Source organism: Procambarus clarkii, chromosome 28, assembly GCF_040958095.1.
Source record: "Procambarus clarkii isolate CNS0578487 chromosome 28, FALCON_Pclarkii_2.0, whole genome shotgun sequence".
Taxonomy (NCBI): Eukaryota; Metazoa; Arthropoda; class Malacostraca; order Decapoda; family Cambaridae; genus Procambarus; species Procambarus clarkii.
This window is the reverse complement of record NC_091177.1, coordinates 42036002-42048464: the sequence shown is the minus strand read 5'-3', so window position 1 is coordinate 42048464 and position 12463 is coordinate 42036002. Positions and strand designations below refer to the sequence as shown.

The following is a 12463-nucleotide window of genomic DNA, read 5'->3' as shown; positions in this document are numbered from 1 at the left end:
TAGCAGCCATTTATGCCTTCTGATGTTTGAGAAGTCTTCTTGCAGTGATGTACAATCTTCCTCAGTTCTTACTCTTCATTAACTTTGCATTATCTGCAATCCATGACATATGATCTCATTCCTGGCATGTCATTTACATAAATTTGAAAGTGCAATGGTTCTAGGTTGGAGCCCTGGGAACCCCACTTTCTACACTAGCCAGCCTGACATAGCCTCTCTGATTGACACTTTTTCTTTGTTAGGTACTTCTTATCTAAGACAGTGTCTCCACTCATTTTGTGTATTATTGTGTATTATCCACTCATCTTGTGTGCTGTCTTTTGAGAGGAACTTTGAATAAAGCTTTCTGACAGTCTAGGAAGATACTGTCTATCCATCCTTCATTCTCTTGAGCCTTATTTCAGTGACCCTGTCTTAAAATTCAGTCAAGTTTGTTTATTTTTCCCCTCTGAATCTGTCTTGTGCCTCAGTTTCAAAATTTACTTTCTCCAAATGTTCTAAAATTCTAATCCTAAAAATGTGTTTCAGTATTTTACATGGAATGCATTTTAGTGCCTCATGTCCATCTTCTTTCTTGAATATTGGCACTACATTTTTCTGGTGTACTGTACTGCTGCACTCTGCTACTGTTCTGCACCCATGCTTGGGGTAGAGGAAAACACCCGCACCCGTGCTTGGGGTAGAGGAAAACACCCACACCCGTGCTTTGGGGTAAAGGAAAACGCTCGCACCTGTGCTTAGGGTAGAGGAAAATGCCCGCACTCGTGCTTGGGGTAGAGGAAAACACTCGCACCCATCCTTGGGGGTAGAGGAAAACAAGGTAAAACGGTGGTGTGACTTTGGAAGGGACTTGATGTGGAACTGGAGTGCATTTATTGTAAATATAACAGAAGGGCAGCAAAGAAGATTTGAAAGTAAATTATATAAATGTAGATTGATTTGTTAGGTGTGAGTGGGCATGCTAATGGGAAAAATCAGTGGTGGGAAGCTTAGGGTTAGTTGTGATCAGAAATGAATGAAAATTATGGAGGCAAAAAGGATGTGTAGGTATATATATCAACAAATTTGGAAGCATGTTAGTTCAATATAAGTGTGCTAGTAAGTAATGTTGCTTGTTAAATGCAATGAATGGAATTTACATGAAAAATCTTTTATCATTTACAGGGGGAAGCAGTACACAAGGTTGTGTTCCTAATCTTTTTCCAAGGAGAACAGCTGAAGAATAAAGTGAAGAAGATTTGTGATGGTTGTCGTGCCACAACGTACCCGTGCCCCGAGTCAAAACAAGATCGTCAGGAAATGGGCCAAGGTGTCAAGGGAAGATTGGATGATCTCTCAGTAGTAAGAACCTGTCAATTTTGTTTGTCATTTCACACAAACCTATCCTTAACACTGTACTGTGCTGCTATTACATAAGACATGCCCCCTAATGTCCTTTATTGAGGACTCTTGTTGGCGTATGGAAGATGGCAAGGAGGGTGGGGAGGAGGAGAGGTGTTAGTGTTTGGAAGGGGAGTTCCCTTCCAATATAACATCAGGCAGTGATGACATTTCTGGGGTGTACTCTCCTAAATTTTGCCTGCATACCACTAGGACCTGGTTGTGGCTCACTGCTTGTCTTGTCTCGCCAAAAACCCGTCTTTTGACACTTGTTTTACCCTGTGTTTTATCACTTGTCTGTAGTGAGACATCACATTGTCGTTAAACCTTAAGCTGCGCAATACCTACATAGGCGATGGGGCATATAACTCGGTTTCTGAGACTTGCTCAAAGGCTTTCAAATATTTTGTGCATAATCTACTAACAAATGCTCCAACTTTGTCTAAATGATCACCATCATAACTTGAAAAACAAGAAAATAAAAAATAATTCAAAAATTTAATATTGAAAACTTCAGATTTTGAAATCAGCTGCAAAAATATAAAATATCACCAATTGTTCATTTGGTGGTGTTATGCTCTCAGAATAGCATATGATCTTCATTTTCATGGATTTAGAATATAGGTTTTCAGTATAGTTTACTGTAAACATTTTTTTCAATATCCCATTTGAAATTTGCTCCAAATTTAGAGACAAAATTTATGACTCCTAACGTTTAGGGATTATGAAAAATCCATTCTACAGGGATTGTAGAACAGATAGCTGTGCACACTATATGTAAAAATGATGAGAATTGGTCAGAAACTGGATTTTTTTATGCTGACTAAAGTTTAAACAATAGTTTGAGATAATTGAAGTTGAAGTGACAACTGACAAGGAATAAGGTAGTTCTTATTCATTAATTTATTTATATGTTTTAATAAACATTGTTTGGCATTCGTACTCGAATGTGAAAGTTGTAGGTCAATGTGTGTTGAAATGAAGCCAAGAAAAAATAACCCCCCCCCAAAAAAATATATAGGTATAATTACAGTGGTACCTCGGATTACGAGCATCTCTAGTTACGAGTTTTTCGGGTTACAAGCAGGATTTGCTCCGAAAATTTGCATCTGGATACGAGGGTGTCGATACACATAGGATCTAGCGCGTGGTGGCACGGCGATCACCCCTCAATTTACTAGTGTCTCGCGCCCAGTGACTATCCCGCCTGAATTCTTCACCAGGATTTACAGTGTTTTGTTGGATATTTGGCCATTTGAACATAAAAGTTATTATATATCTCGCAATTGGTCCCAAGAAAGCCAATGGTAAGGCTCAAGGCAAGAAATCGCATGTGAGGATGACAATAGAGGAAAAACAATGATAATTCGGAAGCATGAAAATGGTGCACATATTGTTGAACTTTGTAGGCAGTACAACAAATCCACGTCAACGATATGCACTATACTTGCCAAGAAAAAGGACATTGAGTGCTAAAGTGGCAAAAGCATATCAACAATCACGAAACAAAGACCACAAATACTTGGAGAAGTGGAAAAGTTGTTGTTAATTTGGATACACAAGGAGGAGTTAGCGGGTGATAGTGTTTCAGAGGCCATCATTTGTGAGAAAGCCAGGGTATTGCACGAAGACCTTGTAAAGAAAACCCCTGGAACGAGTGCAGATACGATAGACTTTGAGGCAAGCAGGGGATGGTTTGAAAAATTTAGAAAAAGAAGTGGTATTCATAGTGTTGAGGCATGGGGAGGCTGCCAGCTCAGACAAACCAGCGGCTGAAAGATTTATTGAAGAATTTAAAGAGTTTGCAGAGGCTGAGGAATACCTTCTGCAACAAGTGTTTAATTGTGATGAGACAGGACTGTTCTGGATAAGATTGCCTAAGAGGACATATATTACCAAGGAGGAAAAATCATTGCCCAGACACAAGCCTATGAAAGATAGGTTTACGCTTGTGCTGTGTTCAAATGCGAGTGGTGATTTGAAAATTAAACCCTTGCTTGTATATCATTCTGAAAATCTAAGGGTTTTCAAAAAGTATTAAGTTCAGAAAAACCAAATGTGTGTGATGTGGAGGGCTAATAATAAGGCATGGGTGACTAGGATTTTTTTTTCGGAGTGGGTGAATGAAGTGCTGTGCCCTGCAATAGAAAAAATATCTGCAGGAGAAACATTTGCCTCTCAATGCAAATGAGCCTTCTCCTCAACAAGGCTCCTGCTCATCCTCCAGGCTTAGAAGATGAATTGTTGCACAGATACAGTAATTTTTTCACAGTAAAGTTCCTCCTAACACCACTCCTCTAATTCAGTCTATGGACCAGAAAATCATAGTGAATTAATTTTAACCCTTAAAGTGCGCATCACTTCATATGAAGTGTAAATCGTTTTACCAGTCAACTGCGCTTTACTTCATATGAAGTGTATGGGTACCGCGCACGATTTGAATGGCCCGCGGTGTAGCTGGGGGTCCCATACGCTGCCCAGGGGCTCTAGTAAACAGCGGCCATTTTGAAAAAAAATCCAGCTCACGATTCGATGGCATGGGAGGCCTCAGTTTAGCGAGAGTCACCATGGCGAGCGCACGGTCAAACGCCTCACGGGCACGCACCACTCAGTCCCTCACCCCAGAGCAAATAGCCCACGAATTATTCTCTGAAGGTGAAGAAAGTGTGTTTGACGATTCAGACAACGATGAGGATTATACACAGTTGTCGGGTGATAGTAGCAGCAGCAGTGAAAGTGAGAATGACCGCCATGCCATGGCGAGGCCTATACGCTCTCCCATGCCTCCTCGCCCATTTTCTACCCCAATTCTACCACGACCTCACAGTTCCTGTGGATATTTTCTGTTTGAGGGTGACGAGTCAGAGGGAGGTGACTCCTTTTCTGGGTTTAGTGACTCAGATCAAAGTTTTATTAAGCCTGTGGCTGGTACCAGTGGTGTAACTGGGCGAGAAATTGTCGCGTCAGCAGCATCTCGCCCGGCCAAGCGCCACCGCATGGCACCACATGAGGGACCAAGACCCTCGTGTTCACGTGCACCCACCTCACGTGCACGTAGCCGCCGTGCTTCTCGCAGACGGTATTCAGCTTCTGGTCGCCGGTATGCATCGCTTCCTCGCCGTCTTTCCTCTGCATCTCGCAGGACGCCTGGTGTACTTGAGTGGAGTGATGGTGACGATTTTATTCCTAATATTCCTCACTTTGACGATAAAGATGTAGGGATTACAAACCTTTTCCCTAATCAAGGTGAGGACATGGCTGAGATGGAATATTTTACAGCATTCTATGATGAACCACTCATGGAATACATTGTACACCAAACGAACCTGCATGCTGCTTACCTGATTGAGAGGGAAATCACAGAATTTTCACGACTGCAGCGTTGGAAAAATACCACAGTTGCGGAAATGTATGTGTTTTTGGCACTGTTTGTTGATGAAGCACTGTCACAAACATGCAATAAATGACTATTGGAGCAAGGACAAGACAATACCAACACCTTTATTCGGGAAATATATGTCACGAGACAGGTTTCAGATACTCCTCAGGTGTCTACATTTTGGAAGTGTTCAGGACCGAACACCTGATGATAGACTGTGGCGAGTGAGGCACTACATGAACGATGTTATTGGAAAATTCAGAGATTTTTACGTACCAGCACAGAAGCTGGTGGTTGATGAATCTCTCATACTTTTCAAGGGACGTGTTCCATTCAAACAGTACATTCCCTCAAAACGAAACCGATTTGGCCTGAAATTTTTTGTTCTTTGTGATTGTGAGACAGGATACGTGTTACACATGATTCTGTACTCGGCTAGTGATGTAGACATTCCCGGTAACGACGAACATGGATTCTCAGGGAGTGTAGTGAAGACCATCATGGCTCCGTGGATGAACAAGGGACACATTTTATACACAGATAATTACTATACAAGTCCCTTGCTAGCTCGGTTCTTGCTAGAAAATAGAACCGGATTGGTTGGTACAGTAAAGCCACAACGAAGGGAAATGCCTGTGTTTGACAACGGCATTGCAGTTGGTGAGTGTCAGAGAAGGAAAAGTGATAACATTCTGTCAGTTTGGTGGAAAGACAAAAGAGAGGTGAACTTGTTGACAACATTTCATGATGGAACAATGGTGAACAGTGGGAAAGTGAGCCATAAAACAAACGCACCACTATATAAGCCAGACTGTGTTTTAGACTATAATATCAACATGCGGTTGATTGATAAATCAGACATGATGATTGGCACTGCAGAGTGTGTGCGGAAGACATGTAGGTGGACGAAAAAAGTGTTCTTCCATCTTGTGGACATGAGCATGCTGAACTGTTTCAACATGTACCTTGTGAGAACTGGACGTAAGCCCACTTTCCGTGACTTTGTATTTGATGCTGCAATACAGTTATTAGGAAAGTTTGCAAAAGATGTCCCAGGTATTCAGCGGCCCATCATAAACCCACTGTTGCAGCATGCTGGTACTCCACGCCTCGCTCACACTGAAGGCTTCCTAGCACACAAACTTAAGTATTTGCCACCTGGTGTGAAGCGTGCAATAGCCCAACGTGATTGCTTGGTGTGTAAAACAACGACACGTAGAGACAAGAAACGGAAGCTTGTGCAAACATGGTGTGAAACGTGTGGTATCCCATTATGTGCTGTCGACTGCTTCAATGACTACCACAGTCTAGAAATCTTCTAAGTGTGCTTCAAAGTGTGTATAGCGTGTGCGAGTGTGTAAATATGTAAACATATAAGCAGAACATATAATATAATAGACTGTAATGACATATTATATTGCCGTAATTGAAAACATTTGTGTGCGCCTGTGTATACTCAAATATGCAACAATTATTGATACAAAATATGTTCAAACAGTATTTGAAACACAATTAGTGAAAAAAAATTAGATAAAATGCGCTTAGACATTGTAAATAAATAGCGCGAAAATATATTTGTGGCAACTCTGGCTGTTTGAGGACCGCGCGCAACATCTCCCGGGCGTGTAGTGCATGAGCGAACATGCAGATTGTGACGTCATCACCGAGCTTCTCGGCTCTATTGCAACAAAAGTAAGTACAATAGAATTTTTTTTTATTTTTCCCGTGATCAGTGAACAGAACTTAACAGATTAGCAAAAAAAAAAAATTTTTTTTTTTTTCAAAATGACATGCGCCTGTGTGGATAGCAGGATATTAGACCCCGAGCATGTTAAGGGTTAAGAAACTTTATAAAAGGGCACTTTTCCAAAAATGTTTTGAAGTGACTGAAGCCACAAACCTCACCCTCAAAGAGTTCTGGAAAGACCATTTTAACATTTGTAGTGCTTAAAAACTTGTTGACAAAGCCTGGCAAGAAGTGACTCAAAGAACCCTGATCTCTGGCTGGAGAAAATTGTGGCCTGAATGTGTGTCAGAACTAGACTGAGGGATTTGAGCCTGTAAATGAAGTGCCTATTGTTGAGGAAATTGTTACTCTGGGCTGGAAAATGGGCTTGGAATTGGATGGTGCTGATGTGGAGGAGTTGGTGGAAGAACACAATGAAGAACTGACCACCGAAGAACTCCAAGCCCTTCAAAAGAAGACACAGCTGAGGATGTTTCTTCAGTGGAGGAGGATGAGGCAGTAGAAAATGTCCCTTCTGCAACCATTAAGAAATGGTGTCAGAAGTGGGAAGAAATGCAAACCTTTATTGAAACGACTTGCCCAGAGAAAGCTGTAGTACGTCGTTGCATTAATTTTTTCAATGACTATGTGATGCCTCACTATAAAGAAATCTTGCGAAGAAGAGAAAAACAATCTTCAATGGACCGCTTTGTTGTGAGAAGATCGAGCAGTGAGCCACAACCAGGACCTAGTGGTATGCAGGCAAAACATGCCAGAGAATGCACTCCAGAGAGGTCCTCACTGGCTGATGTTATAATGAAAGGGGACTTCCCTCCCAAACAATAACACCTCCTTCCCCCCTCCTCACCATCTTCCATACACCAACAGCAGTCATCAGCAAGGGTAAGTAATAACTTGAACATACTTTTGTAGTGTAGATTTCGATGAGTTAGGTATAAAATTTAGTTTGAAGTGAGATTTTTAGGTAGTCAGGAACAGATTAATTCATTTCCCATTACAGGGGTACCTCGGTTTAAGAGTTTAATCCGTTCCAGGAGACAGCTCGTAATCCGAAGCTAATTTCCCCATAAGAAATAATGGGGACACTGACAACACCTTTTCCCACTCTAACTTAGCTCCATTTATACCAACTGTTTCCTTTGGTATTGCTATGCCCTAATGCAACTTAATATAGCACCCCCAATACTGTGTGCCTCTATTTTTTAATCAATCTTTGATGTGGCACTGTATCAAAAGCTTTGGTAAAGTCAAGGTACACATCACAAACTTTACCACTATCAACTGCCTCAACTGTGCTGAAATAAAATTATAGCAAATTTTGTAAACACGAATGGCTGTTAGTAAAACCATGTTGTAAATCATTTATTAATCTGTGTTTTTCAAGCTGAAAAATGAATGACTTTTCCAGTTATAGATTAAAACAAATTTTAAAGGTTAAGCTAATTGGTCAATAGTTCAACGCAAGTGATCTATCGCCTTTCTTGACAACTGGTACCACATTAGGAGCTCTCCATGATTCCAGCATTCTGCCTGACTCTAATAATTTATTAAATACAGTGGTACCTTTGTTTACACTAGTAATCTGTTCCCAGAGACACATCAACCAAAACAAATTTTCCCATAAGAAATAATGTAAATTGAATTAATCCATTCCACACTCCAAAAATACTAACTCAAAAATACATTTTATACCGAACACTTATTTTGTACCTGCTACAATACAGTAGGTATATCTTGAATGAGGCTTCTTGTTGGCACATGGAAGATAGTGAGGAGGAGAGGTGTTAGTGTTTGGAAGGGGAGTGCCCTTCCATTATAACATCAGGCAGTGATGACTTTTCTGGAGTATTTTCTCCTACGTTTTGCCTTCATACCACTTGGACCTGCTTGTGGCTCACTGCTTGTTTTTCTCACTAAAAATATGTCTAGCAATACTTGTTTTTCCGTACGTTGTAACACTTGTCTGAAGCGAGACATCATTGTCATTAAAAAGGTTAACTCAACAGCCTGCTACTATTTGATTTCGGGGACTCTTTTCAGCAAAACTTTGCAATTCTTCTCATACTGCGCGCGCACACACACACACACAGGCAAATAGGACACTGGGATTTATTTATCAAAGCATTGGTAATAAGACACCTGGTGTTGCTCTTCAGCTATATCTTGTTCTCGTTAGGCCCCATTTAGATTATGCAGTTCAGTTTTAGTCTCCATATTATAGAACGTATATAAATTCACTAGAATGTGTCCAGTGTTGGATGACAAAGTTAATCCAGCAAATTAGAAACCTGTCATATGAAGAAAGATTGACAAAGCTTAAAATCACATTCTCTAGAAAGGCAAAAAGTTAGGGGTGACATGATAGTCATGTCACCCCTAACAAGTGGATGAATGGGCATAACAAAGGGGGATATTAATAGGGTATTATTATAAGGATCAACACAAAATTGAACATGAAACAATGGGTATAAATTGGATAACTTTAGATTTAGGGAGGACCTATGTAAATTCTAATTCGGTAACAGGGTTGTTAATTTGTGGAACAAATTATCGCGTAACATAATGGAAATAGGATCCCTCAATTGTTTCGAGCATAGGTCAAACGTATATATGAATGAGATTGGGTAGATATAAATAGGTGCTGCCTTGTATGGGCCAATAGGCCTCCTGCCGTTACCTTCATTCTTATGTTCTATCCTTTCCCTAATCTTTGTTCGATTTAACTGACAAACCCTTTTGGATTTGTCTTTGCTTGCCCTGCTATACAAACGTCATAATTTCTTTTTGCTTTCCTTATTTCCTAGATGTTGGATAAATTGATAATTTCATGTGTAGGTTAGACATGTACTCTGTATATGAATTAGTTTGGCAATGTATTGGAAGAAAAATAGGCCTTCTGCATTTTTCTTAATTTTTGTTATTACATAATATGCTTGATTTCTGGGAAGGCCTCCTTCAATACCTCCCATGTGCTGTCAACAGAGCCTCTTCAGAGATGGCCTATCAAACCTGAAAAGAAAATAGATACCAAACAAAATGACAGCCATTAATTAACTGTAGAGGGGCAGTTTGAGTGTTACTAGAAACGTGTAGTTACATGTTTTGAGTTACTAGAAAAGAATTTTGCTTATAATATTAACTCAGTTTTGTTAAGGTTGTAAATCCAAACACTAGATGATGATATTTATATTTTAGGCTTGAAGAGAGTAACTAGAGAGAGATTGTAAATCTTGTTTTAAGTTTACTTCAAATTTGTTATAATCCATCAACATTTCAAATTCTCAGGTACTGAACCAAACAACCGACCACAGGCACCGCGTGTTGGCTGCTGCTGCCAAACACCTGCGTACATGGTTCATCAAGGTGCGAAAGATTAAGGCTATTTACCACACCCTCAACATGCTGAACTTGGATGTGACCAACAAGTGTCTGATTGCAGAGTGTTGGGTACCATGTTCAGACCTTGGTGTTATCCAAGATGGTCTTCGCAAGGGAACGGTAATTGTTTTGGTTTTTAATTCGGTGTAGTTATTGTCATTTTATATTGATTTAAAAGATTAATGTGGTTATCATGATACGTTGATTTAAACTACTGTATAATTGTCTGGATTTTATACCAGAGAATGTGATATTTGACAATAACATCTAGGTACTGACACAGTTTGCAAGTATTTTTTTATTTTTTATTATGTGTCTAGTTTAGTTATTGACTAACAATAATACTTGTACAATAATTTGTTTTATTTTAGAATTTGTTTTAATTTTTTGAGTGTTTTGTTAATATTTGAACATTAAACTAAAATTCATTTGGGTAATGACAAACATTAACCCCTGGGCTTCACACCTATTAATAGCTGACAACTCCTCAGTGCACAAGAAATACAAATTCAAAAATTTTTTCTTTCTAATATTGTTAAAGTGCATTACCTGATCATGGGAAAAATAATACAAAAACTGACTGAACCAGGAAGTGTTGATGACATCACGCTTCATGAGTGTTCAAGGAGCAACAACCGCTCTCGGGCAGTCACTCAGAGCCAGGCGGGAGCCGGGAAGTGTTGATGACATGATGCTTCATGAGTGTTCATGGAGCAACAACCGCTCTCGGGCAGTCACTCAGAGCCAGGCGGGAGCCGGGAAGTGTTGATGACATGATGCTTCATGAGTGTTCAAGGAGCAACAACCGCTCTCGGGCAGTCACTCAGAGCCAGGCGGGAGCCGGGAAGTGTTGATGACATGATGCTTCATGAGTGTTCATGGAACAACAACCGCTCTCGGGCAGTCACTCAGAGCCAGGCAGGAGATGCCGCAAAGATATTTTTTACATATTTATTCCAATGTTTCTAATTATTTTTTTTTAATAATAATAATAATGGTATTCAATAGTGTGTCATAAGAAATTTACACAATAAAATATGTAGGACATCAGCATGCTCAAATATATTCGTCACTAAAATGTGTACTATATTGCTTGTTTTGAACAGTAAAACACAATATTTTTGGTGTTGTACTGTATACCCACACTTTATATGAACAACTTGAACGTCCCACCTTATCTGAAGAACGACCAAGAAGGCTATGTAGAGAAATAGAAACAGCTGAACTAAAGCTACAAGAATCATATCAAATCCAGGAGAGACAGAGAGCAAAGACCCATCAGTGAAAGAGAGAGGAATTCAAAATACTTACTCCTATGCAAAGTCTAGAACAAATAATACATCTAGCATTGGGTCTCTGCTCAAAGGAAATTGAAATTTCACAGATGACAAAGTAATGAACAAAATACTGAGGCAACAATAAGATTGTTTTCAGTGAGCCCCTAAACACACTGAAGATTGATAACCAAAACGAAATCTTCATGAAGGTGATGCCAACATCAAATCGTTTATCAGAAACAAATAATTTGTATCGTGTATACAAATCATGTATATGAAAGAAAACTTGCTCAAAACATAAAAGATCCAAAATCATTCTATGCATATATAGTATATAGTAAGTAAAACCAAAACAAAGGGCTCTGTAGGACCCCTAAACTATGAGACTAAGTAAGTTATATTGGATAATGATAGGGCAACAAAAACACTGAATAAATACAGTGGCACCTCGACTTACGATAATTTCGGGTTACGATGTTAATTTGATAAAAAAAAAATGCGACTCGACTTAAGATAGTGTCGCCGACTAACGATATTTGTTGGTACACGTTTGGGTCGACCGAGCGCGTGGTTCCCAGTCACACAGGCCGACCTGCTTCAGTTTACTACAACTGCCCACTTAGTGACATGGTCAAAAAGAGTTGAAACCGAAGTTCTACTGAACTTATTGGATCCTGCAGCCTCTCCGAGATACAAACCTGTAATGAAGTAAGGGCGAAGAGGTAGAACGGGCTATTAACATAGCTCATGTGCATGGGGGGAGTTGTGTAAAACCCTGGTTTGTCTCTTGGAGAGGCTGCAGGATCCAGTAAGTTCAGTAGAACTTCGGTTTCAACTCCTTTTGACCATGTCGTAGCTCAGTCGATTAAGGCAGCGTCTGGGATCATCTCAGACGTAGGTTCGAATCCTCATCACGGCCCTTGTGGATTTGTTCATTGACACATCACACTACTGTGATTTCTGTGTGTAATTTGGAGGATGTCTCGGAGAAGCATTGGAACTGCCTACCAGCTGAAGCTGTAAATGCCAAAATTGTGTTAAGATTTAAAATCTTCCTGGGAAAGATCAAGCAAATTGGGGGACCGTCAACAAGCCGCCGGCTTCCTGTCTTTGTCAAGGCCCTCAGTTAAATCAGCTTACCTTTCTCTTACCTGCTCCTCACCTCTTGCCTTACTTTCTTGTCTTGTATATGGCTGTATCTTCCTCTCTTCTATTATGACTTGATAATGGCCCAGGATGGACAACCCTGGAAACACACACCGAAACTGTCTCTAATTTCCGCTGATTACAACTTGTAATAAA

The 12463-nt window shown here is 40.0% G+C and overlaps 1 protein-coding gene across 3 annotated transcripts in view; it reads left to right on the top strand.

Annotated features, from left to right (window-relative positions):
* Positions 1–12463, top strand: part of LOC123755067 (V-type proton ATPase 116 kDa subunit a 1) — a 73890-nt gene that overhangs the window by 32457 nt on the left and 28970 nt on the right. For all 3 annotated transcript variants that reach the window (XM_069332955.1, XM_069332953.1, XM_069332954.1), the window contains exons 7-8: positions 1165–1341; positions 9792–10004. In XM_069332955.1, the coding sequence (XP_069189056.1) occupies positions 1165–1341; positions 9792–10004 (390 nt within the window). The remainder of the gene's footprint in view (positions 1–1164; positions 1342–9791; positions 10005–12463) is intronic.